The sequence below is a fragment of the Gorilla gorilla genome, chromosome 12 (genome assembly GCF_029281585.2).
Source record: "Gorilla gorilla gorilla isolate KB3781 chromosome 12, NHGRI_mGorGor1-v2.1_pri, whole genome shotgun sequence".
In the NCBI taxonomy this organism is placed as follows: domain Eukaryota; kingdom Metazoa; phylum Chordata; class Mammalia; order Primates; family Hominidae; genus Gorilla; species Gorilla gorilla.
In genome coordinates, this window is record NC_073236.2 from 129,221,025 (window position 1) to 129,246,084 (window position 25,060).

Consider the following 25,060-nt stretch of genomic DNA (forward strand, 5'->3'; position numbering starts at 1 on the left):
GGGCCTCTTGCAGGGGAAGAAAGATTCAGGAGAGTTACCCAGGTGTCTCAGTCCATTCTCTGTTGTTTACTACAGAATACCTGAAACTGGGTAATTTATAAAGGAAAAGAGTTTATTTGTTACAGCTGTAGAGGCCGTGAAGCCCAGGGTCGAGGCGCCGTATCTGAAGAGGGCCTTCTTGCTGGTGGGGACTCTGCAGTCCCGATGCGGTGCACGGCATCACATGGTGAAGGAGCTGAGTGTCCCGGCTCAGGTCTCTCTTCCTTTTCTTATAAAGCCACCAGTTCCCCTCCCATGATAACCCACGAATCCATTAACCCATTTATCCATGAATGCAGAGTCCTCATGATCCAATCACCTCTTCTAGGCCCCAGCTCTCAATACAGCCTCATTGGAGATTAAGTTTCACTGTGAGATTTGGAGGGACATTCAAACCACAGCACTGTGCAGAGGAGGGTGTTAAAAGCAGCCAGAGGAGCAGGAGCAAAGGCAAGAAGAGGGTGAGAGAGGCCTTGTATTTTTCAGGCTGTCAGTAATCCAGGATTTTTGGAGAGGGTAGTGAATGCAGGAGAGAGGCAGCAGCTTCGGCACTGGCTGGAAAAGGAAGGAGGGGCCAGGTGCCTATAAGGCCAGAACCTGCAAAGGTGTTCGAATGTAGTATTTTCTTTTTCCTAGAGAGGGTCTCACTCTGTCACCCAGGCTGGAGTGCAGTGGTACGATTATGGCTCACTGCAGCCTTGACCTCCCTAGGCTCAGGTGATCTTCCTACCTCAGCCTCCCAAGTAGCTGGGACTACAGGCATGTGCCACCACACCTGGCTAATTTTTTGTATTTTTTGTAGAGACAAGGTTTCACCATGTTGCCCAGGAGGGTCACAAACTCCTAAGGTCAAGTGATCACCCACCTCAGCCTCCCAAAGTGCTGGGATTACAGGCATGAGCCACTGTACTCGACCTTCAGGTATGTTCTTTTTGGCTTTAGGAGGATTGAAGAGTTTTTGTAGGAGTGCACCATAATCAGATTTGCCTGTTAGAGAGAATGAGTTTGTCTCTTATGGGAGGCAGACTTGAGGCCGGGAGAACAGGAAAAGGGACTGCAGTGGGCCAGGTAGGAGACAATGAGGTCTGAACTCCTGCGGCAGCAGGAACAGAGAAGGAATCTGATATTGGAAAGAAGGAACCAAATGCTTCGGAGACCCACTGGCCATGGAGGTAAAGAATTAGGAGAGGAGCCGGGCACGGTGGCTCACACCTGTAATCCCAGCACTTCGGAAGGCTGAGGTGGGAGGATCGCCTGAGGTCAGGAGTTCGAGACCCGCCTGGCCAACATGGTGAAACCCCGTCTCTACTAAAAATACAAAAATTAGCCTAAAAAATTAGCCAGGCGTGGCGGCATGCATCTGTGATCCCAGCTAGTCGGGAGGCTGAGGCAGGAAAATTGCTTGAACCCGGGAGGCAGAGGTTGCAGTGAGCTGAGAACCCGCCACTGCACTCCAGCCTGGGCAACAGAGTGAGACACTGTCTCAGAAAAAAAAAAAAAAATTTAGGAGAGCAAGCTTGAATGTTATTTGAAGGTTTCTGGAATGGCAACTAACACCAGAACATTTAAGGTTAGTTGGAATCTGTAACAACTAGTTTTTCTGGAACAGTTTTTAATGTTTTGGTTTTCTAATAACTAGCACTTATGTAGTGTTCTGTGTAAGGCACTGTTCTGAGTGCTTTATATGCACTTTATTTTATTGACTCTAAAAGACCATTACCTATAAGATGCACCATTCCCTCAAGATATGCACGATACACTAGACATATCCTTTCAGAGATGCTAAAAAAAAATGGATGTCCTGAAATCAGTGATTTATGGCATAAACTCACTTTTTTGTTTGTTTGTTTTTTGAGACAGAGTCTTGCTCTTTTGCCAGGCTGGAGTACAGTGGCGCGAACTTGGCTCACTGCAACCTCCACCTCCTGGGTTCAAGCGATTCTCCTGCCTCAGCCACCTGAGTAACTGGGACTACAGGTGTGTGCCACCATGCCCAGCTAATTTTTGTGTTTTTAGTAGAGATGGGGTTTCACCATGTTGGCCAGGATGGTCTCGATCTCTGGACCTCATGATCTGCCCTCCTCGGCTTCCCAATGTGCTGGAATTATAGGCATGAGCCACCATGCCCAGCCTTTTTTTTTTTTTGAGACGGAGTTTCACTCTTGTTGCCCAGGCTGGAGTGCAATGGCACAATCTTGGCTCACTGCAACCTCCGCCTCCCGGGTTTAAGCGATTCCTGTGCCTCAGCCTCCAGATTAGCTGGAACTACAGGTGCCAACCACCACACCTGGCTAATTTTTGTATTTTTAGTACAGACAGGGTTTTGCTATGTTGGCCAGGCTGGTCTGGAACTCCTGGCCTCAAGTGATCTGCCCGCCTCAGCCTCCCAAAGTGCTGGGATTACAGGTATGAGCTACTGCGCCTGGTCATGATTAGTTTTTTGTTTTTTTTTTTTTGAGACGGAGTCTCGGTCTATTGCCCAGGCTGGAGTGCAGTGGTGCCATCTCTGCTCACCACAACCTCTGCCTCCCGGGTTCAAGCAATTCTCCTGCCTCAGCCTCCTGAGTAGCTGGGACTACAGGTGCATGCCACCATGCCCGGCTAATTTTTGCATTTTTAGTAGAGACAGGGGTTTCATTATGTTCACCAGGCTGGTCTCGAACTCCCGACCTCGTGATCTGCCTGCCTTGGCCTCCCAAAGTGCTGGGATTACAGGCGTGAGCCACCGTGCTCGGCCCATGATTAGGTCTTAAGGGCAGAGCTCTCATGAATGGGATTGGTGCCCTTATAAAATACAGGTTGAGTATCCCTAATCTGAAAATCCAAAATCTAAAATGCTCCAAAATCTGAAACTTTCTGAGTGTCGATGTGATGCTCAAAAGGAAATGCTCACTGGAGCATTTCGGACTTGAAATGTTTGGATTAGGGATGCTTAACTGGTAGACCCATCTCTATAAAAGCAAAACAGCCAGCTCTGGTGGTGTGCCTGTACTCCCAGCTATTCAGGAGGATAAGGTGGAAGGACAGCTTGAGCTCGAGTTTGAGGCTGCAGTGGGTCATGATCATGCCACTGTATTCCAACCTGGACAACAAAGTGAGATGCCCCCATGGAAAAAACCCACAACCCCAACAGAAAGTAGATTAGTGGTTGTCTAGGGCTTGGGTGGGGGATGGGGCATGGAGTGAATGCTAATTGAGCCTGGGGTTTCTTTTTGTTCTAAAAATGATTGTGGTGATGGTTGCAGAACTCTGAATACACTAGAAGTCATTCAATGTACATTCAATGGGGACATTTTATAGTATGTTAATTGTATCTCAATAAAACTGTTAAAAAGGAAATGTTAATGGAATTTGGATACATTTCCACTTATTTGGTATAGGGCTTTATTTTCAGTTTTATTTTACAAACACTTACATGGTCTTACTATGTGCCAAGTACTGGGTTCCAAACGCTTTATAAATATGAATGTATTTCATCCTCATAACTCTGTGAAGTGGATACTACTGTTATCTCCATTTTACACAGGTACAGAGAGGTTAAGTAACTTACCTAAGGTCTTTCAGTTAAAAATGGCAGTCAGGATTTGAACCTTGCCAGTCTGGCTTCAGAGTCTGTGATCTTTATTTATTTTTCAAGAGATAGGGTCTTGCTGTGTTGCCCAAGCTGGAGTACAGTGTTAGTCACAGGCATGATCCCATTACTGGTGAGCATGGGAGTTTTGACTTGCTCCATTTCTGACCTGAGCCGCTTCACACCTCCTTAGGTAACATGGTGGTCCCTGGCTCTTGTGGGGTCACCATATTGATGCCAAACTGAGGACACCCAACGCTCGTTGCGTGCTACAGCCAAGAACTCCTGGGCTCAAGTGATTCTCCTGCTTCAGCCTCACTAGTAGCTAGGACAATAGGCCTGCACCACCAAGCCAAGCCAGAGTCTGTGATCTAACCATTCTATTATGCCAGCTTTCCCAAGGATGTTTACAGTTTTTCTTAACTGTAACCAGTGCAGAAAATTAAAAATTTGTGGAGGATCTTAAATTTGAGGACAGAGTTTAGGAATATATCCCTACGTACATGGCTAAATGTAAATATGTAGCAATGCCTAATAGAGGCCAGGCACTGTTCTGGTACTCTGGGTAGGGGTGGATGGGGTAGATAGGGAATATAAGGACAAATGATATAGGGTCCACGAAGAACTCTCAACCTAATTCTGATGCAATGTGGTGTTGGTATTTGAGAGTTTCCAAAATGTTCTGGGTAGGAGAGGAAAACAATAATATTTGGGTTTTAGAAAGTAAGGCATAAAATAATTTGTTCATTAAATCAAAGGAAGTAAGAAGATCACTTGGGAAAGTTATAATCCAAAAATAGTTAAATATTTGAGTTTCAGCAGGAGGAATGAAAACAGATTACTTTAAGGAAATATTTCATAATTAGAAATATCCAGGTTTAGATACTGAAAGTGAGGGCCAGAGATAGGAGTGGGTTGAAGATGACGCCACAGTCTTTTTTTTTTTTTTGAGACGGAGTCTCACTCTGTTGCCCAGGCTGGAGTGCAGTGGCACGATCTCAGCTGACGGCAACCTCTGCCTCCCGGGTTCAAGCGATTCCCCCACCTCAGCCTTCAGAGTAGCTGAGATTACAGGCGCGCGCCACCAGGCCCGCCTCATTTTTGTATTTTTAGTAGAGACGGGGTTTCACCATCTTGGCTAGGCTGGTCTTGAACTCCTGACCTCAGGTGATCCGCCCGCCTCGGCCTCCCAAAGTGTTAGGATTACAGGCGTGAGCCACCGCACCCGGCCTACAATACTTCTAACGTAACATCGCAGAAACATTGGAGGAGAGAAAAGAATACACTTCCACTCGGAATTCGCACCCTGGTCGCCTTCATTCGCTGGGTTCACTCGCTGAACTGCCTCGCCCCCGCCCGGGAGGATGACATCTCGCCCTGGGCAGAGACTCGAAAGCCTCCTCCTGCCGCTCGGGATGCTAACAGTAGGGAGAGCTGTGTCTAGCGTTTTTTTTTTTTTTTTTTTTTGAGAGGGAGTCTCGCTCTGTCTCCCAGGCTGGAGTGCAGCGGCGCGATCTCAGCTCACTGCAACCTCCGCCTCCCAGGTTCAAGCAATTCTTCTGCCTCAGCCTCCCGTGTAGCTGGGACTACAGGTGCCGGCCACCACGCAAGGCTAATTTTTTTGTATTTTTAGTAGAGACGGGGTTTCACCATATTGGTCAGGCTGGTCTCGAACTCTCGACCTCAGGTGATCCGCCCGCCTCAGCCTCCCAAAGTGCTGGGATTACAGGCGTGAGCCATCGCGCCCGGCTTGTGTCTAGTCTTGCCCGTAGCAGCGTCGCCGACAGCCGCGCCAGGTTGTCAGAGCCTCACTAGTTTTTCTCCCGGCCGCCGCTCTTCCCCGATTCAGCCCACCTTTCCTCTTCCGGGAACTTGCCCGCGTGTTCCGGCTCCAGGAAGTGCGTCATCAGTCGGCGCCAGCGGCCGCACGCCGCGGAGCAGGGGCTCGGAGGTCCCGGGATTACGGTGCTCGAGCACGCTGGTGGGAAAGGACCCGGGACTTGAACAGTGTTGTGCGGCGCCATGCAGGTCTCCAGCCTCAATGAGGTGAAGATTTACAGCCTCAGCTGCGGCAAGTCCCTTCCTGAGGTGAGTCACTTCCCGGCCCCCTCACTCTCGAGCTCTTGGGGGTCGTCCTCCTCGTGGGGCAGCCGCCCCTCTCCTCGGCCCTAGCCTCTGTTTTAGCTGGACGCTGGTCACCCCCCGACTCGGGGAGGCCCAGAGGCGGCTGACAATTTCCGGGGGAGGTGTCGGCATTGGGAGACAAGGACACTGCCGTCACCGCGCCAGAAACTGGACCAAGGGATAATCAGGGTCAGTGAGCTTTGCTGGAACTTTTGTAAAGTTCTCTGTTCCAGAGAACGCATCCATTTGGGCTTCTTTGGGTGTTCACAGTCCCTGCCGTACACTGAGGAGGAAAACGTGGCAGATTGGTTGACACATCTCTCCCCCATATGGCCATCAGCTGTTTGTGGAGTCCCTATCATTTGCCAGGTCTTAGGGATACAACAGTGAACAAGGGAGATACAGACTTCGCATCTGCAGAATTTATGGTGTAGAGGACAGTATTTTCGAGACTTGTTGAACTTAACCTGATTCCTAGTCTTAAAGTTGGAGAGGGCTTGGACAAGTCGGTAATTCTCTTCCAATCTTCTCGTGTTTAATAATGCAGCTGAGATTTAATAATGCGTTTAATATGCAGCTGAGATCCAGCAAGGGGAAGGGTGACTTGTCCAGCATGACACACTTAGGCTCTGAAACTTGTCTTTTGTTTCTTATACGTGATGATCCAGCCTCTGTCCAAGCACTACCACTGAGCACTACCTTTTGTGGAAGCTCATTTCCATTTTGAGACTCTGCACTTTTTAGAAAGTGGTTTTCAAATATGTCACCTTATAGCATGCCACTGTTGGCCTGAGTCTTGCCCTTGGAAAACAGAATAAATGTAGCTCTCCTTCCATGCGTCTGCTTCTACAAAAATTTGGAGCCAGTGCTTAGGTTTTTCCTTTCTTCCTAAAATTCTGGTTTAAATAATTCCCTGTCTTCCAGTTGTTCTTCACACCCCACGAGCTTTCTCATTTTGTTCATTCATTCTCCGCATGTATTGAGAAGTTACTATGTGCAAGCAACTCTGTTTTAAGTATTGGGATATATGGTGGACATTTCAGGTAAGGTTCCCTGTTGGGGAAAAGGGAAATAAACAAGTGAGCAAATAAGGCAATTTAAGGTAGTCAAAAAGTACTTTTCGTGATGAATGATTAGAAGAGAGCTGTTTTGGATAAAATATTGAGAGAAAGTGTTTTCGATAAAACCTTCGGGGAAGGCCTCTCTACAAGAGGTGACATATGAGCAGAAACTTGAATGATGAAGAGGAGCCAGTCGTGTGAAGATGTGGGGAAGAGTTTTCAGTGCTGAGAACAGAAAGTGCAAAAGTCCCCACATGGGAATGCACTGGACATGTAGGAGGACGGAAGAGGCACAGGTGTGATTGCAGTATGCTGAGTGAGGGGGCGAGAGCAGGGTGGATGAGGCTGGAGAGGTAGGCCTGGTAGGAAAGGTAGGAAGTTCAAGTTTTGTCCTTAGTGCTGCTGGAAGTCACTGTTGTGTGGGCTGCTGTGCGACAAATGTCTAGCTGGGGAGGGTTCAAGTCGGGATGAATTAGGTAGTCCAGGTGAGTGACTTTGGTGGCTTGGGCTTGCCTGGTAACAAAGAAGATGCTAAGACACAGTGAGATTCAGGACATATTTTGTAGATAGGGCTAATGGAACTTGCTAATGGATTGGACTGTTGGTAGAGGGAAGTTGAGGTGACAAAAAGGAAGGAATCAGAGAACTCTTCAGTTTTGAGTCTGAACAAGTGGGTGCACGGTGGTGCTGCTAACTGACATGGAGAAGAATCAAGAAGGAACACATTGAAAGGTGGAGAGGAGGAATGTAGTGAGCAAAAAGAATCAAGATTTTTTTTTTTTGAGGTCGCGTGCAATGGCCTGATATTGGCTCACTGCAACCTCTCGGGTTCAAGCGGTTCTCCTGCCTCAGCCTCCCCAGTAGCTGGGACTACAGGCACACGCCACCACGCCAGCTAATTTTTGTATTTTAATAGAGACGGAGTTTCACTATGTTGGCCGGTATGGTCTCGATCTGACCTTGTGATCCACCCACCTAGGCCTCCCAAAGTGCTGGGATTACAGGCGTGAGCCACTGCACCCGGCCCAAGGTTTTTATTTTCAATAGTGAACATTGAAGTTCTAATACATACCAAATGGAGATGTTGAGTAGTTAGCAGTTGCATGGATACTAGGATGGAGATTGCAGGTGAAGTTACTGTCGTTGTTTGGGACTAGGTGAGATCAAATTGTGAGAGAAAGAACAGAGAAGATAACTAGGCTGAGGCCCTGAGGCAGTCTTAGCGTTTGTCATCCAAGAAGAGGAGGGGAACCCAGCAAAGAAGAAAGAGTAGTAGGCACTGATGGAAGGGGAGACTGGGAAATGTGTAGTTTTGTAGAAGTAAGTGTTTCAAGGAGGAGGTGGTGGTCACCTGTGTCAGCTGCTACTGAGAGCTTCAGTAAGATGAAGGCAGAAAAGCGACCATCGACTTTGGCATGATGCAGAGCGCCCTTGACCTTGGCAAGGAGCTCCAGTGGAGTGGTGGGGAGGGTAGCTTGAGCTGAGTGGATTTGGAAACCCCTGCTTGTCCTGGTTAATATTTTCTGGTTATTTCTTTGAGGTGTGGTGCCTAAACTACACGTGGAACCCCAGTTGTTGTCTGATCTGTGCAAATATTGCTTCTCTCCTTCTGGGCTTTACGTTTTTATTAATGTAGAGAAGCCTCTACATTTACTCCCCTCGTGATCCGATGCAGTCTCCTGGCTTTAAGCACATCTGCATATCGATAACTATCACATTGATGTTTCTAGCCCTTACCTCTACTCTGAACTGGACTTTTGTATCCAGCTGTTTTTTGACATCCCCGCTTGGATGTCTGATAGGCATCTCAAACTTAACTTGTCCAAAGTAGAACACCAGCTTTCCCCCCACATTTCCCCCTCCTCCAACCTAGTGGTCTTCCCTCCCTCAGTCAGTGGCAACTCCATCCCACCAGCTGTTGATGCCAAAAACACTGGAGGCTTTTTGTTGTTGTTTCTTTGCTCTCATACAATCCACTAGAAAATGCTGTTGGTTCTATCTTCAGTATAGATCCAGAATCCAGTCACCTCCATTACTGTCACTGATTCAAGACACTGTCACCCCTGACTATGCAATTGCAGTTATTGCAGTTGACTTCTAAGCAGTTTCTCAGTTTCCACCCTCTACCCCTTTATTCCACAGTCTGTTACCAGTAAGCTGCCAGGGTGATCCTCTACTCAGAACTGTCCAGTGGCTCCTGCTCTCTTGGGGGTGAAAAGCAGAGTCCTTTGAGTGACTTTTAAGGTCCTACTTGATGTTGTGCCTTCCTGCCCTCCTCTCTGAGCTCAGCGGTCACTGTTCTCCACCTTACACTGGCCTCACAAGTCTCCTCACTGCCCGAGACCAGGCACACTCCTGCCGTAGGACCTTGGCGCAGGTCCTGCCTGCCTGCTTTTTTCCCGGATGTTCTCCAGGCTTTGCCTCCTCATGCCTTTCAGGTCGTTGCTCAAGAGGACCTTAACCTTATTTAAAATTATAATTCTCCACCAACACTTCGTCTCCTTTTCTTGCTTTATTTTTTCCATGGCATACATAACCATCTGACATTCTAATTCTTTTACTTCCTTATTTGTTGGTGTTCCCTCACTTGAAAGAAAGCTTCATGAAAGGAGGGGTTTTTAGATTTTTAATTTTTTTTTTTTTTTTTTTGAAACGGGTTTACTCTGTTGCCCAGGCTGGAGTGCAGTGGCACAATCATGGCTCACCTCAGCCTTGACTTCCCTGGGCTCAACGATTCTTGCACCTCAGCCTACTGAGTAGCTGGGACTACAGGTGTGTACCAACATGCCCAGCTTCTTTTTTTTTTTTTTTTGTAGAGACAGTGATCCCACTTTATTGCCAGGCTGGTCTCGAACTCCTGGGCTCAAGTGATCCCCTTGCCTCAGTGCTGGGATTATAGATATGAACCACTGCACTTGGCCAAGAGGGCTTTTTTTTTCCTCCTGTTTTATTTACTACTGCTATACCTAATTACTGGCATTTAGTAGTACTAAATAAATATTTGTTTAATGTATTGATGAATAAAGTTAATTTTCATTTTCAGCCCCATCACACTTTTGACTTGGGGCTACGATTTTTATTCACACAGTTTGACCTACAGTCTCCCATTCTGGAGTTAATCAGCTTTTGTTGTATTTTTAATGCTGTTAAATTTATTTTCGTTAGTTTTCCAGTGGTTAAGCCTGTTTTTTTCTTTTTTTGGGGGGGGTGGGGAACGGAGTCTCTCTCAGTCACCAGGCCGGAGTGTAGTGGCAAGATCTCAGCTCCCTGCAACCTCCGCCTCCCGGGTTCAAGTGATTCCCCTTCCTCAGCCTCCCGAGTAGCTGGGATTACAGGTGCCCACCACCACACCTGGCTGATTTTTTGTATTTTGGTAGAGACGGGGTTTCACCATGTTGGCCAGGCTGGTCTCAATCGGCCTCCCAACATGCTGGGATTATAGGCGTGAGCCACCATGCCTGGCCAAGTATCAGCTATTTGGTTAGTTATTTATCTGGTTTTATTCTTTGTAAAAAATATATTTCTATAAGAAACATTCTCCTATAAATGTTTTACTTTTTAAATTCTCACTTAAATAGATTAAATTGTTCCGTATATTTAGTTATAACCCATAATATTTGAGGCTTTCTGCTTTCCTTTAGATTGCTTAGATGGGTTAGTTTTTCTCTGTGTAAAAGATTGTAGTTCAAAAAATTTCTTATCTGGCCTGGCCTGGTGGCCCATGTCAGTAGACCTAGCATTTCGGAAGGCAAAGGTGAGAGGATTGTTTGAGCCCAGGAGTTTGAGCCTTCGGTGAGCTACAGTCACATCGCATCGTTGTACTATAGACTGGGCAAGCATGAGACCCTGTCTCTAAAAAAGTAAAAATAAAAGAAATTATCTAATGTATGTAAGTATACACAAGAAAAAAAATCCAGGAGATATTTAATACGTTACGAGTAGAGTTAGGATTAGAGAATATTTTTTGCTTCCTATGTTATATATTCCTATGAAGTTTGAATTTTTAAATATAAGCATGTATTGATTTTGCAAGCCAAAAAACAATTTAGCTAAATTTGTTTTAAAATAAACTCTCTTCATTTTCTTTAAGTGGCTTTCTGATAGGAAGAAGAGAGCGCTACAGAAGAAAGATGTAGGTGAGTATTGTTTTTTCCCACTTCAGCTGCGTTAGTGATCCGTGTTCTAATGCTTTTACTCATTTGCTGTTATATATAAGTGAGGATTTATAAGAATGCAGTAACATGTAGTGGAAAATGAATGCTCTTGTCCCTTTCCTTTTTTTTCCTTTGACATGGGGTCTCGCTGTGTTGCCCAGACTGGTCTCTAACTCCTGGGCTTGAGCAGACCTCCCACCTTGGCCTCCCAAAGTTTTGGGATTACAGGCATGAGCCACTGCACCCAGCTCTTCTCCTTTTTTTTTTTTTTTTGAGACGGAGTTTCACTCTTATTGCCCAGGCTGGAGTGCAATGGTGTGACCTCGGCTCACTGCAGCCTCCACCTCCTGGATTCAAGCAGTTCTCCTGCCTCAGCCTCCTGAGTAGCTGGGATTACAAGCCACCATGCCCGGCTAATTTTTTTTGTATTTTTAGTAGAGATGGGGTTTCTCCATGTTGGTCAGGCTGGTCTCGAACTTGCGACCTCAGGTGATCCACCTGCCTTGGCCTCCCAAAGTGCTGGCATTACAGGTGTGAGCCACCGCATCCGGCCGCCTTTCTCCTTCTTAAGAAACTTTTTGTTGTGGTTGGTATGTTCCTGGTGGGTATGGGATTTGATTTTACCTTATTAACTAGTAAGTTAGCCTGTTACCGTTTCATGGATAACAATAGTAGACGCAAGACTCCTGGGCTAGAAATGCAGATGTTATTACTCACAGCACAGTAGATAGCATGAACATCAGCATATTTGTGCCAGTTCCCCTCTTGGGTCTCCTGGGGACACTTAGCGCAGTCCAGGTGGATGCTTGGCACACAGTGGATTTGTGTTGTGGCCGAGCAACACAGCTTGGGAAGTCCACTGCTTTTCTGGCAAGCAGTAAGCAAACCTGTGTTTTGTCCAGAAGGGACAGGTTACCTGTCTATCAAGGTTCTCAGCAGTGTAAACAACCCTGAGAAATGGCTCAGGTAAGAGTGGCTGGGGTCTTGTAATCTCGCCATACCCAGTAAGCATGCAGGTCCAAGGAGGACTGTCTCTCCTAACAGGTCCCTAATTGCTTTGCTCTCTTGTGTATCAAAATCTTATCATGTAAATTAAATCCATTTATCAGTGTTTGAGATACAGAGACAATGAGCATTTTTTGAAGAAAGGAATTTTACATGTAGGGTTTATGAATCTGAACAATTAAAGATGATTGCAGAAGATGTTGGTTCTTTTAAATTTACGGCAGCAAGAAATTGTAAGAAAAATTTCTAACTTAAATAATTTTGGTGCACAAGTTTTCATTATATTTTCTTCATTATAGCTTGTCACATACGAAATAAAATTTATTTTCCCATATATTTTGTTTAACTTACTCTTTAAAAACCTGAGGTATCAAAGGGGTTTCCTCTTGTCTGCAGATAATTGGTGCCAAAAGAGGTATAAGTCAGCTTCGTAGCAGTTTCTTATATAAACTTAAGAGGTTGGGTCAGGCACAGTGGCTTATGCCTGTAATCCCAGCACTTTGGGAGGCCCAGGCGGGCAGATCATCATGTCAGGAGTTCAAGACCAGCCTGGCCAACGTAGTGAAACCCCGTCTCTACTAAAAATACAAAAATTAGTCAGGCATGGTGGCGTGTGCCTGTAGCCCCAGCTACTCAGGAAGCTGAGGCAGGAGAATTGCTTGAACCTGGGAGGTGGAGGTTGCAGTGAGCCAAGATCGTGCCACTGCACTCCAGCTTGGACAACAGGTGAGACTTGTCTCAAAAAAAAAGAGTTTGGAGAGTTTGGGGGCTTAAACCTGTTACTTAGGAGAAAAAAAAGTTAGATTTTTGTCTTTGCCATGATTGAGTAGTAATAGTGGTTTAGGGGCCCGGTGCGGTGGCTCACTCCTGCAATCCCAGAAGTTTGGGAGGCTGAAGTGTGAGGATTGCTTGGCCCTAGAAGTTCAAGACCAGCCTGGGCAACGTGGCGAAACCCCATCTCTACAAAAAATACAAAAATACCTGGGTGCAGTGGCATGCGCCTGTAGTCCTAGCTATTTGGGGGGCTGAGGTGTGAGGATCGCTTCAGCCGGGGAGGTTGAGGCTGCAGTGAGCCATGATTTTGTGCCACTGCACTCCAGTCTGGGTGACAGAGTGAGACCCTGTCTCAAAAAAAAAAAAAAAAAAAAGTGATTTAATGTTTATGCTCTTCCTCCTATAACACTGGATGTTTGATACACTGTTGTGGAAAAATTTTTTTCAATTAATGATGCTACTTTTTTTATTCTTGAAAAGTAAAAATGAAATACTTAGCTTAGAAAAACAATGTATGAGCTAAGGAAAAAACCTCTGCTGTTTAATGGTTGGGCTGTGCTGGTGACCTTTCCCAAGGCCAGGAAGCATTTGGGATGAATTTCACCTGTTTATAGTTGTGGTGACTGCTTGGTACCCATTTGTCTTCTTATGATAGAGAATAAGCACATGTTAGTTAAACTAGTTGTTTTTTTCTCTCTTTTTAGATGTCCGTAGGAGAATTGAACTTATTCAGGACTTTGAAATGCCTACTGTGTGTACCACTATTAAGGTGTCAAAAGATGGACAGTACATTTTAGCAACTGGTAAGCATCTTTTTGGTTATGATTTTCATGCATTTTGTACCAGGAAATGCTGCAATGGGAAAGGTCTTTTTTTTTTTAACCCTAATATTTTATTATAAAAAATTTCAAACACACAGAAATATTGAAAAAATTGTATAGTAAACACCCATTTAACTACTACCTAAATTCTGCAATAAATAGTTTACTCTGCAGTATTTGATTTATCCCATGCATCTGTCTCTTTGTTCATGTATCAGTCCATCTTGTTTCTTTGATGCATTTCAGTGTAAGTTGAAGATACCAGTATACTTCACCCCGAAACACTTCAGCAAGTATATCATTAGCTGGAGTTCAATATTTATCAGTATTTACTTATGGCTTTTTTCAAGGTAAAAAAATTTATATTGGTGAAATGCACAGATCCTAAGTTTACCATTTGGTTAGTTTTGACAAATGCACACGCTTGTGTAACTCAAAGCTCTATCAAGATACAGAACATTTTTTTCCTGCAGAAAATTTCTCCCACCCATGCAGAGACAACCATTGCTGATTTTTTTTCAGTATAGACAAGTTTAGCCTGTTTCAGAACTTAATATAAATGTAGTCATACACTGTATATTCTTTCTCTTTGAGACTTATTTCATGTAGGATTTTGTATTTGAGGTTCATACATGTTGTTATATGTGTCAGTAGCTTCTTTTTTTTATTACCAAAAGATATTTCATTCTATGACTAAGCCACGGTTTATTTACCCATTCTCCATGTGATGAACAGCTAGGCTGTTTTCATTCAGTTTTTGGCTGTTACTAATAAAGCACTATGAACAATCGTATAGAAGTCTGTTTTGTGGGTATAAGCTTTCATGTCTTTGGTGAATACCTAGGAGTGGAATTTTTGAATCCTAGGTAGGTGTATGTTTAGTGTTCTGGGAAACTTCTAAGTCGTTCCCCGAAGTGATCATATCATTTGCACTCCTACTAACAATGAATGAGAGTTTTAGGAAAGGTCACTTATAACATGATTTTGTGTATAATGTACTAATTTTTAAAAATATCTCAAAGATTTTACATTAACAGTATTTATCATTATCAAAAAATCATGAAATGTAGAGAACTTTTAGTGTGTTGGAGTGTTGAACAGTATCACCCAACCTTTATTGGTTGTGATTTTGGCACGTAAGTCCTGTATATTGTCTAAACATTTTTTGCTGATAGCAGTATTCCTTTTCCAACCGCTTTCTTTTTGGTAATACCTTTTATACATACACAGGCCAGTCTCTTTTGCTTTGTGTTAATGATTATCTCAGTACTAACTAACACTATCTACATCTCTTAGCCTTCAGTTTTATGTTCAGAAACTGGTAAAAAGAATTGAGGAAATCTAAGATACATGGACACCCTTACTGAAGACTAGAAGAAATTCAAATTTTCTTCATTTTATAGATCCAGAGATATTAAGTGACTTGTCTAGGCTCACAGATCTAGTACTTAAGAAAGCTAGGATATAGATTTGTTAAATGACACTTTCTTTTATGAAATCGTCCTCTATTCCCATGCAAAATTAATGGTTCTTCTCCTCCTTCTCCTCCCTCTCCCTCTCCCTCTTCTCCCTCTTCTCCTTCTTCTCCTTCTTCTCCTTCTTCTCCTTTTTTAACAGAGTCTCACTCTGTCACCCAGTCTGGAGTGCAGTGGCATGATTTTGGCTGACTGCAACCTCCGCCTCCCGGGTTCAAGCGATTCTTCTGTGTCAGTCTCCTGAGTAGCTGGGACTACAGGTGCTCGCCACCACACCCGGCTAATGTCTGTATTTTTTTAGTAGAGACAGGGTTTCACCATGTTGGCCAGGCTGGTCTCGAACTCCTTGCCTCAAGTGATCCGCCCAACTCGCCCTTCCAAAGTGCTGAGATTATAGGTGTGAGCCACTGCGCCTGGCCTAATGGCTTTCCTTCTTATTCAGAATGGCTTGGTTTTATTTTATCTTAAAAATATTTAATAAATAATATGTGGGCTGGGCGGGGTGGCTCACACCTGTAGTCCCAGCACTTTGGGAGGCTGAGGCAGGCAGATTGCATGAGGCCAGGAGTTCGAGACCAGCCTGCCCAACATGGTGAAATCCTGTCCCTATAAAAAATAAATTAGCTGGGCATGGTGGCGTGGACCTGTAATTCCAGCTACTTGGAGGCTGAGGCGTGAGAATCGCTTGAACCCAGGTGGCGGAGGTTGCAGTAAGCCAGGATCGCACCACTGCGCTCCACCCTGGGCAACAGAGCGAGACTCTGTCTCAAAGAAAGAAAGAAAGAGAGAGAGAGAGAGAGGAAAGAGAGAGGAAAGAAAAAGGAAAGAAAGGAAGAAAGAATGTGAAACATGGTAGTGAGACTGAGGAACTGAATTTTTTTATTTTTATTTTTTTTGAGACAGGGTTTCACTCATTGTAACCTTGAACTTATGGGCTCAAGCCATCCTCCTTCCTCAGCTTCCTGAGTGGCTAGAAATACAGGTGCTCGCCACTATGCCTTGCTGATGAAATTTTTTTTTTTTTTTTTTTTTTTTTTTTGAGGCAGAGTTTCACTCTTGTTGCCCAGGTTGGAATGCAGTGGTGCCATCTTGGCTTACCGCAACCTCTGCCTCCTGGGTTCAAGTGATTCTCCTGCCATAGCCTCCTGAGTAGCTGGGATTACAGGCATGCACCACCACGCCCGGCTAATTTTGTATTTTTAGTAGAGATGGGGTTTCTTCATGTTGGTCAGGCTGGTCTTGAACTCCCAACCTCAGGTGATCCGCCCACCTCAGCTTCCCAAAGTGCTGGGATTACAGATGTAAGCCACCGCACCCGGCCAAAAAAAATATTTTTTAAATGGAGATGGGGTCTCAGTATTTTGCCCACATTGGTCTCAAACTCCTGGACTCAAGCAGTAGTCCGCCTGTCTCTCAAAGTGCTGGGATTATAAGCATGAGCCACGGCACCCAGCTGGAATCTTAAATTTAATTTGATTTTAATTAATTTTAACTTAGCCTCACATTGCTAGTGGCTGCCATATTGGACAGCACAATTGTAGAGTCCAGAGTCCTGGTTTGACTTTCCTAGAGGTCTTTTTCTGGTATTGGTAGGGGAAATGGAGTTGGAGTGTCACTTGCTTCTCCATTTAATTTGGTAGAGGTTTTTCTTTCAATCTCGGTACCTATCCCTACTTCTTTCTCAGATTCCCTTTGGTGTTCTAGGCCTTGTGGCTAAAAACAAGTTGAATAAGATTGGCCCTGAAGACCTTTCATTCTGGTTGGGGAAATAGGTTATCTAAGGGAATGAACCCAGGGGATGTGCAAAGTATTGATTTGTTACTTAAGTGACTGGCCTCTTGATTCCTTTTGGAAGCATTGGATTTATGATCATGCCAGATTCAAACCTATCCTTAGTGGTTGTGTTAATTTTTTCTGTTACTTGGGGATGAAAGATAAGAAATAGAGGATCTACTTATATTAATGTTTATATTTTTTTTACCACTTTTTTTCTGCTAGTGGCCAAAGTAATACTTGTAAGCCTTTTAAACAACATAGCAATAAAAAACAGCAGGGTACACAGTAGCTCATGCCTATAATCCCTGCACTTTGGGAGGCTGAGGCAGGAGGATTAATTGAGGCCAGGAGTTCAAGACCAGCTTGAGCAACACAGCAAGATCCTGTCCCTACAAAAAATAAAAAAAAATTAGCTGAAAGTGGTGGTGTGCACCTGTAGTGTCAGCTACTCACGAGGCAGAGGCAGGAGGATTGCCTGAGCCTAGCAGTTTGAGGTTACAGTGAGCTATGATTGCACCACTGTGCTCCAACCTGGGCAACAGCGAGACCCTGTCTCTAAAAAAAATTAAAGCCCCAAAAACAAACGACAGTGGAATAAAGGTCCTGGCTATATTAAAAGTTTTATGTGTAGCCTTTCAAATTATGTGTGTGTGTGTGTGCACATAAAATTGTGTGTGTATATATATGTATCTGTCTATATGGATATATATACACACACACATATATACACACGCATATATATGTGTGTGTATATATATACACACGCATATATATGTGTATATATATACACACACACACACACACACACACACACACACAAATGTATTAAAATTATTGCCATACGACAGTGGGCTCATATTTACTGGTTTTAAACTTCTCTTTTTTAAGCTGGGTGCGGTGGCCCACACCTGTAATTCCAGCACTTTGGGAGGCTGAGGTGGGTGGATCACTTGAGCCCAGGAGTTTGAGACCAGCCTGGGCAACGTGGTGAAACCCCATCTTTACAAAAAATACAAAAATTACACAGTCGTGATGGCAGGCGCCTCTTGGTCCCCACTACTTGGGAAGCTGAGGTGGGAGGATCACTGGAGCCCAGGGCGGTTGAGGTTGCATTGAGCTGTGATTGCACCTCTGTGCTCCAGCCTGGTTGACAGAGTGAGACCCCATTTCAAAAAAGGAAAAAAAAAAAAACACCAAAGAAAACCCCACAAAATAACCTTTTTTTTTTTAAAACAAAATCTTGGGTTTTGATCTATGCCAGAAAACAAAGGACTACCTCATTCTTTTATTTTTAAGATGTCTTTGTTGGAAATACATAACATAAAATATGAAAGTCTCCGAAATTGCACTTCACGGAGATAGACTATCATTGTGAAGTTAGTTCCTCCAACTTTTGCCTTACAAAGTGCCAAAGTTAGGCCAGGCACGGTGGCTCACTCCTGTAATCCCAGCACTTAGGCAGGCGGAGACAGGCAGATCACCTGAACTCAGGAGTTCAAGACCAGCCTGGCCAACATGGTGAAACCCCATCTCTACTAAAAATACAAAAATTAGCCAGATGTGGTGGCAGGCACCTGTAATCCCAGCTACTTGGGAGGCTGAGGCAGGAGAATTACTTGAATCCCGGCAGCAGAGGTTGCAGTGAGCCGAGATTACTCCTCTGCACTCCAGCCTGGGCGACAGAGCAAGACCCCATTTCAAAGAAAAAAAAAAATAGAGGCCGGCCTCGATGGCTCATGTCTGTAATCCCAGCACTTTGGGAGGCCAGGGTGGGTGGATCACCTGAGGTCAGGAGTTCGAGACCAGCCTGACCAACATGGTGAAACCCTGTCTCTACTAAAAATACAAAAATTAGCTGGGCATCATGGTCTGCACCTGTAATCCCAGCTACTCAGGGGGCTGAGGCAGGAGAATAGCTTGAACCTGGGAGGCGGAGGTTGCAGTGAGCCGAGATCACGCCATTGCACCCCAGTCTAAACGACAGAATGAGACTGTCTCAGAAAAAAAAAAAAAAAAAAAAAGACAAAGTGCCAAAGTTACCATTTCATTGTACAAAATTGGGATCGTATTATATGGATCATTCTCCAGCACTCACCTGTGCTCTCCCTGTACTTTTACTTTATAGTACGTTTTGGCAGCTTTCCATGTCAGTGGTTACTACTGAGGTCTGCCTCATCCACTTTATGGGCTATGTAATATTCCCTTGCGTGGATTTATTGTCGTTTATTCAACTATTTTCCTGTCAGTGGATATTTTATTGCTTTCAGTTGCTGACCATTTATAAATAATGCTGCAGTGAACATTCTTAATATCTTTGGCAGGCTTGTGGATATATTTCTGTGAGTTCAATTTGTGTAAGTTGAAATATAGATTGAAAGTATGGAAACATCGTGTGTTTTAGGGATTGTCCTTCAAAGAAGTTGTATCAATTGTATACTAATCAACAACAGTATAGGGGAATATTTTATACTTTCGCCAACACAGATATTAACCGTTTTTTAATCTTTGCCATTCTGGTGGACAAAACTGTTTCATTGTTTGCATGTATTTTGTTAGATTACTTGTAAGGTTTCTTAGTTATTTTGTTTGGTTTTCTATGACTTGCTTGTTTAGCTTTTGCTCAGTTTTTCCTTGGGGTGTTTGAGAGGGGCTGCTTTTACATTCCTTTCTTTTGATTTGGTTACAATTAATCCTGCCTGTCTCTGAACAAGAAGTACACTCAATGTATCTGGATGTTTTGACTATGAAAGTATGTCTTTAGGTTTTACATCACATTAATTTTTTGTAGGAACATATAAACCTCGGGTTCGATGTTATGACACCTATCAATTATCCTTGAAGTTTGAAAGGTGTTTAGATTCAGAAGGTGAGTAAAAAGCTAAATTTGAATTCATGAAAATGGCTTTTTATGTTGTCTGCTTTTCTGGTTTTAAAATGAGAACGGTTTGTAATTAGTTTTTTATTGCTGTATAACAAATTACTGTACTACAATCCTGATGGCTTAAAACATCCATTTAGTAGCTCACAGTTGTGTAGATCTTAAGTCTGTGCAGGTTCTGTGCTCAGAGAGGAGGTCAGGGTGTTGACCAGGTGGAGCTCTGACTTGGAGGTGCTGGGCAAGAATATGCTTCCACGTGTTAGTTTGTAGTTCTTTTAGAATTGACTGGCAACTTTTCTTGTTTTCAGAGAATGCACCCCCCCCCAAACCCCCAAAATAATAAAAAATAAAAAAGAATTTGCTTCCAAATACACTCAGGTTGTTGTCAGAATTCAGTTTGTTGTGGTTTATAGGATTTGGGTTCCCATTTCCTTCTGGCTGTCAGCTGGGGGCCACTCTAGGCTTCTAGAGGCTGCATGCATTTCTCATCACACGCTCACCTCCACCTTCAAGCCAGCAACAGCTCATCAGATCCTCCCTGTATTTCTTTTCTTTCTTTTATTTATTTATTTATTACTTTTTTAAAGAGATAGGATCTTGTTGCCCAGGCTGGAGTGCTGTGGCATGATCATAGTTTACTGTAGCCTTGAACTCCTGGGCTCAAGTGATCCTCCTACCTTAGCCTCCCAAGTAGCTAGAACTACAGATGTGAACCACCATGCCCCACTAATTTTATAATTTTTTGTAGAGATGGAGTCTAGCCATGTTGCCCAGGCTGGTCTCAAGCTCCTGGCCTCAGCCGTCCTTTTGCTTTGGTCTCCCACAGTACTGGGATTCCAGGCATGAGCCACTGCACCCAGCCCCTTGTGTTTTGGATCTCTCTGACTTTTTCTTCTGCTGCCAGCCAGAGAAACTCTGCTTTTATTTATTTACTTATTTATTTTTTTGAGACGGAGTCTTGCTCTGTCGCCCAGGCTGAAGTGCAGAGGCACAATCTTGGCTCACTGTAAACTCCACCTCCCAGATTGAAGTGATTCTCCTGCCTCAGCCTCCTAAGTGGCTGGGATTACAGGCGCACTTTACCACGCCCAGCTAATTTTGGTATTTTTAGTAGAGATGGGTTTCACCATGTTGGTCAGGCTGGTCTCAAACTCCTGACCTCGTGATCCACCCGCCTCGGCCTCCCAAAGTGCTGGGATTACAGGCATGAGCCACTGCGCCCAGCTGAAACTCTGCTTTTAAAGGGCTCATATGATTATAAATCTCCTCTTTGCCATAGGATGTAATGTAATCATGGGAGCAATGTCTTATCAATTCACAGTTTCTACCCACACTCTCAAGGGAAGGGGGTTATACGAGGGTAAAGGTTACTGGGGGTCATTCTTAGAATTTTGAATGGCACTGAAGTCAAGTTAAAATGGGAAAGTTCAAGTGCTTTTATCAGTTGGCCTAGAATTTGGGATTGAGGGGAAAGGAGTTAATGGGATATGTGGTCTGTGGAATTATATGCATAGTCTCCCAACTTGTTTCACCCTTTGTTGTTTTTTTTTTATTTTTACTTTTTAGAAACAGGATCTTTTTCTGTCACCCAGGCTGGAGTGCAGTGTTATGATCACAGCTCACTGCAGCCTCAACTACCCAGGCTCCAGAGATCCTCCTACCTCCGCCTCCCAAATAGCTGGGATCACAGGCATGCACCACCATGTCTGGCTAATTTTTTTTCTGTTTTTTTTTTTTTTTTCTTTCCCATAGTGATAGGGTCTTACTATATCTTTGTTTATTGAAAACAGTAGAAACTCTGTGTGCCACTAATAATGGCTATTTTTCGCTCTTTTTGTTTATCAGGTAGACTATGAATGGGTAAAAAATGACTTTTTTGTTAAGCAACAATTTTTTTGTTCTTTAATGTATATTTGAAAGTCTTTAAAATTATTTAGTTTTCAACATCTCAGAGTGTCAGAATTTAGAAGTCATTATATTTTGTGAATTTGCATTCAGTTCTACAAGAAATCTAGTTGATGTGTATTGAGAAATTGTGAGGCTTTTAAGTTAGTTTTTGTTGGTGTTTTGTGACAATGTACTATGACAATTTTCTTGTTTCACGTAGAGGCAGAAAAAAACTGGTATGTGTATAATTTCTGTGTTGAATTAGAATCTTTGCATCAGGTTTGCGTTGTTACTAAGAATATTGATTGATAATTGTATTTTTCCTATTTCTTGTTTTTCAGTTGTCACCTTTGAAATTTTGTCTGATGACTACTCAAAGGTATGTTTTATAGCGTTGGTTTGTACTGACTAGACCCAAGAAATGAGTGAGTGGAATTTATTTTAATGATAAGCAGTTTTATGATATTTTTATTGTTAAACTAAAATGGCTGTGTAGTTCTATTGTTAAACAAAAATGGCTGTGTAGTAAAATGTAACCCATCATTTTTTATTAATATTAATACAGTGATACAGATAGCCTTTGGCCAATCTAATATCAAAGGTAATTTTTCATATCGTATATGAAACCTTATTTGTATTTTTAAGAATTGGTAGCAGTCATCTTTTATATCATCCTATATTCTAGATTTGTGATTCTGATTATTATGTTTAACCTAGATTTATTTGCCAGGTTGCTTTCATTTTCTTATTTATTTGTGAAATGTAAACTAGCAGGGTTGTATGTTTAATTTTTTTTAACTTTGCAGATGGTTGTGGTATATTCTGAAACAGTTCAAAATATAGCTAAGTAGATTTTTTTCTCTTTTTTGGTGCCATTAGTCCATCTTTCAATTCTTTTTTTTGGAGACAGGACCTTGCTCTGTCACCCAGGCCGGAGGGGCAGTGGCGTAATTTCAGCTCATTGCAGCATCAGCCTCCCGAGTTCAAGTGATTCTCCTGCCTCTGCCTCCTGAGTAGCTGGAACTACAGGCATGCGCTTCCACGCCTGGCTAATTTTTGTGTTTTTAGTAGAGATATGGTTTTACCAGGTTGGCCAGGCTGGTCTCAAACTCTTGACCTCAAGTGATCCACCTGACTTGGCCTCCCAAAGTGTTGGGATTACAGGTGTGAGCAACTGCCCCCGACCCATCTTTCAACTCTTATAGTCACTTTCAACAGTTATAAAATTGTCAGTAAACTCTTGAATTTAAAATGAAACATTTTTAGTGATGTCAAATGGCATCGTGAAAGAAAATTGAATTTTCTTAGCTGACATGGCTTTATATTTTCAGTTTTGGAAACTATGGGGTACAGCTTATCCTTTTGTCTATGGTATCATTTATCATACGTTTTGGAACATGCCATTTTAGAATGTATTTTCTCTAAATACTGACAAATTTGCCTTTAAATACCATCTGTTGATGTTTAAGATACCCCTTTAGTACACTAAAGTCAAATGTATACAAGGAGTTTATCATAACTTGTGTGATAATGGTGGGATTATTATTATTTTTTGTTTTTTATTTTTTGAGACAAGAGTTTCACTCTTGTTGCCCAGGCAGGAGTTCAACGGCACAATCTCGGCTCACTGCATCCTCCGGCTCCCGGGTTCAAGCGATTTTCCTGCCTCAGCCTCCTGAGTAGCTGGGATTACAGGCATGCGCCACCATACCCAGCTAATTTTGTGTTTTTAGTAGAGACGGGGTTTCTCCATGTTGGTCAGGCTGGTCTCAAGCTCCCTACCTCAGGTGACCCACCCGCCTCGTCCTCCCAAAGTGCTGGGATTACAGGTGTGAGCCACCATGCCCGGCCAGGATTATTTAAATGTGTTCCCAAGTGAAAGAGGGAACTGATCATTGAGGGTACCATGAGAGTGCTCTATGTTATGACATGCTGGTGCCATGTAAATGAAGGGCGTTTGTTTCAAGTCTTTAATTAGTATGTAAGGTTTGCAGAAAAGCTATCAGGATACAGGAAGGCATTAAGGAGCCGATGGAGCGTTTTCATTCTTAATCCCAGTGGAGTGTGTGTGCATGGACATGTGTGTTTAGATACAGAAAGTGAGAGAGAGGTAAGGGTTTTCCTTGGTTTGCCAGTTTTTTAGCGATAATCAGGTAAACACCTAACTAGAAACCTAAGCAAACTAATTTTTTTGTTTTATTTTCAGATTGTCTTCTTACATAATGATAGATACATTGAATTTCATTCGCAATCAGGTTTTTACTACAAAACCAGAATACCAAAGTTTGGGAGAGATTTCTCTTACCACTATCCATCCTGTGACTTGTACTTTGTTGGTGCAAGGTATTGGATCCAGTCCCTTTTTCTCCTTTTCACCTCCTAAAACAACCAACTTCTGTTCCTAAATTTCGTGTACATTTTCTCTGTTTAGATAACTTGCTTTAGTAAAAAAGTGATACGTGGCTCTTGTAAAAAAAAAAAAAAAAAAAGTAGAAAACACAGGATAGGCAAAAAATTCTATTTTCTACATATTGGTTTACTTATAAGTACCATATACTGTTTTAACAACTGTTGTTTTGCTTAATACAATATTTTCTAATGTTAAAAATATCTGTGATAGTTATCTGCCTCATTGGGAAATACTGATGGGAAGTGTGTGAGCCTTTTCAGTTTAGCCCGGTTGCCACAATTTATGAGACATAGTATTGTTTTATTTATCTGTTTATCTTCTAGACTTTTGTCTCTACCTTAAGTTTGCTTCGTGTCAGTAATCAGTTTCTATCTGATCACTTTGTGATTAATAGGTCATATGTGGTTATGGACTCTAGTTTAAAAAAATTGGGAGAGGGTTTTATTCTTATTATTTTTGGTAATTTGATAGTTTGATTTAATTTGATTTGCATGAAATGACAAAAGCATTTAAAGCATCTTTCATTATGTAGTTGATGCCCTACATTAAACAGTCTACTAAATTCTGAACAAAAGTTTATTAGCAAGTTTTCAAAAATTTAAAAAACAGTTGTTTCAAAACCATTAAGTAGTAAATGTATTTAAGAAACTAATTAGGACAGATGTCATAACTTTAGAACACCACTACCTACCCATGTCTTTTTGTTTTGTTTTTTCTGTTTTTTTTTGTTTTGTTTTGTTTCATTTTGTTTTTCTGAGAGGGAGTCTCACTCTGTCACCCAGACTGGAGTGCAGTGGTACGATCTTGGCTCACTGCAACCTCTGCCTCCCAGGTTCAAGTGATTCTCCAGCCCCAGCCTCCCGAGTAGCTGAGACTATGAGCACCCGCCACCATGCCCAGCTAATTTTTGTATTTTTAGTAGAGGCGATGTTTCACCTTGTTGGCCAGGCTGGTCTCGAACTCCTGACCTCAGGTGATCCACCTGATCCGGCCCTGTTTTGTTTTGTTTTGTTTTTAACAAAGCAATTAGTGTATCTTTTTGGTTATTAGTATTAGCAATTTATTTACAATATTTAACGAGATAA

At 43.0% G+C, this 25,060-nt stretch overlaps 1 protein-coding gene across 1 annotated transcript in view; it reads left to right on the forward strand.

The window, feature by feature from the left end:
* Window positions 1-4,894: 4,894 nt before the first annotated feature.
* Window positions 4,895-25,060, forward strand: part of NOL10 (nucleolar protein 10) — a 117,199-nt gene continuing 97,033 nt past the window's right edge. Inside the window, exons 1-6 of the mRNA XM_031008168.3 lie at window positions 4,895-5,698; window positions 10,886-10,931; window positions 13,433-13,531; window positions 19,589-19,666; window positions 21,907-21,944; window positions 23,772-23,908. Of these exons, the coding sequence (XP_030864028.1) occupies window positions 5,633-5,698; window positions 10,886-10,931; window positions 13,433-13,531; window positions 19,589-19,666; window positions 21,907-21,944; window positions 23,772-23,908 (464 nt within the window). The 5' untranslated portion in view covers window positions 4,895-5,632. The remainder of the gene's footprint in view (window positions 5,699-10,885; window positions 10,932-13,432; window positions 13,532-19,588; window positions 19,667-21,906; window positions 21,945-23,771; window positions 23,909-25,060) is intronic.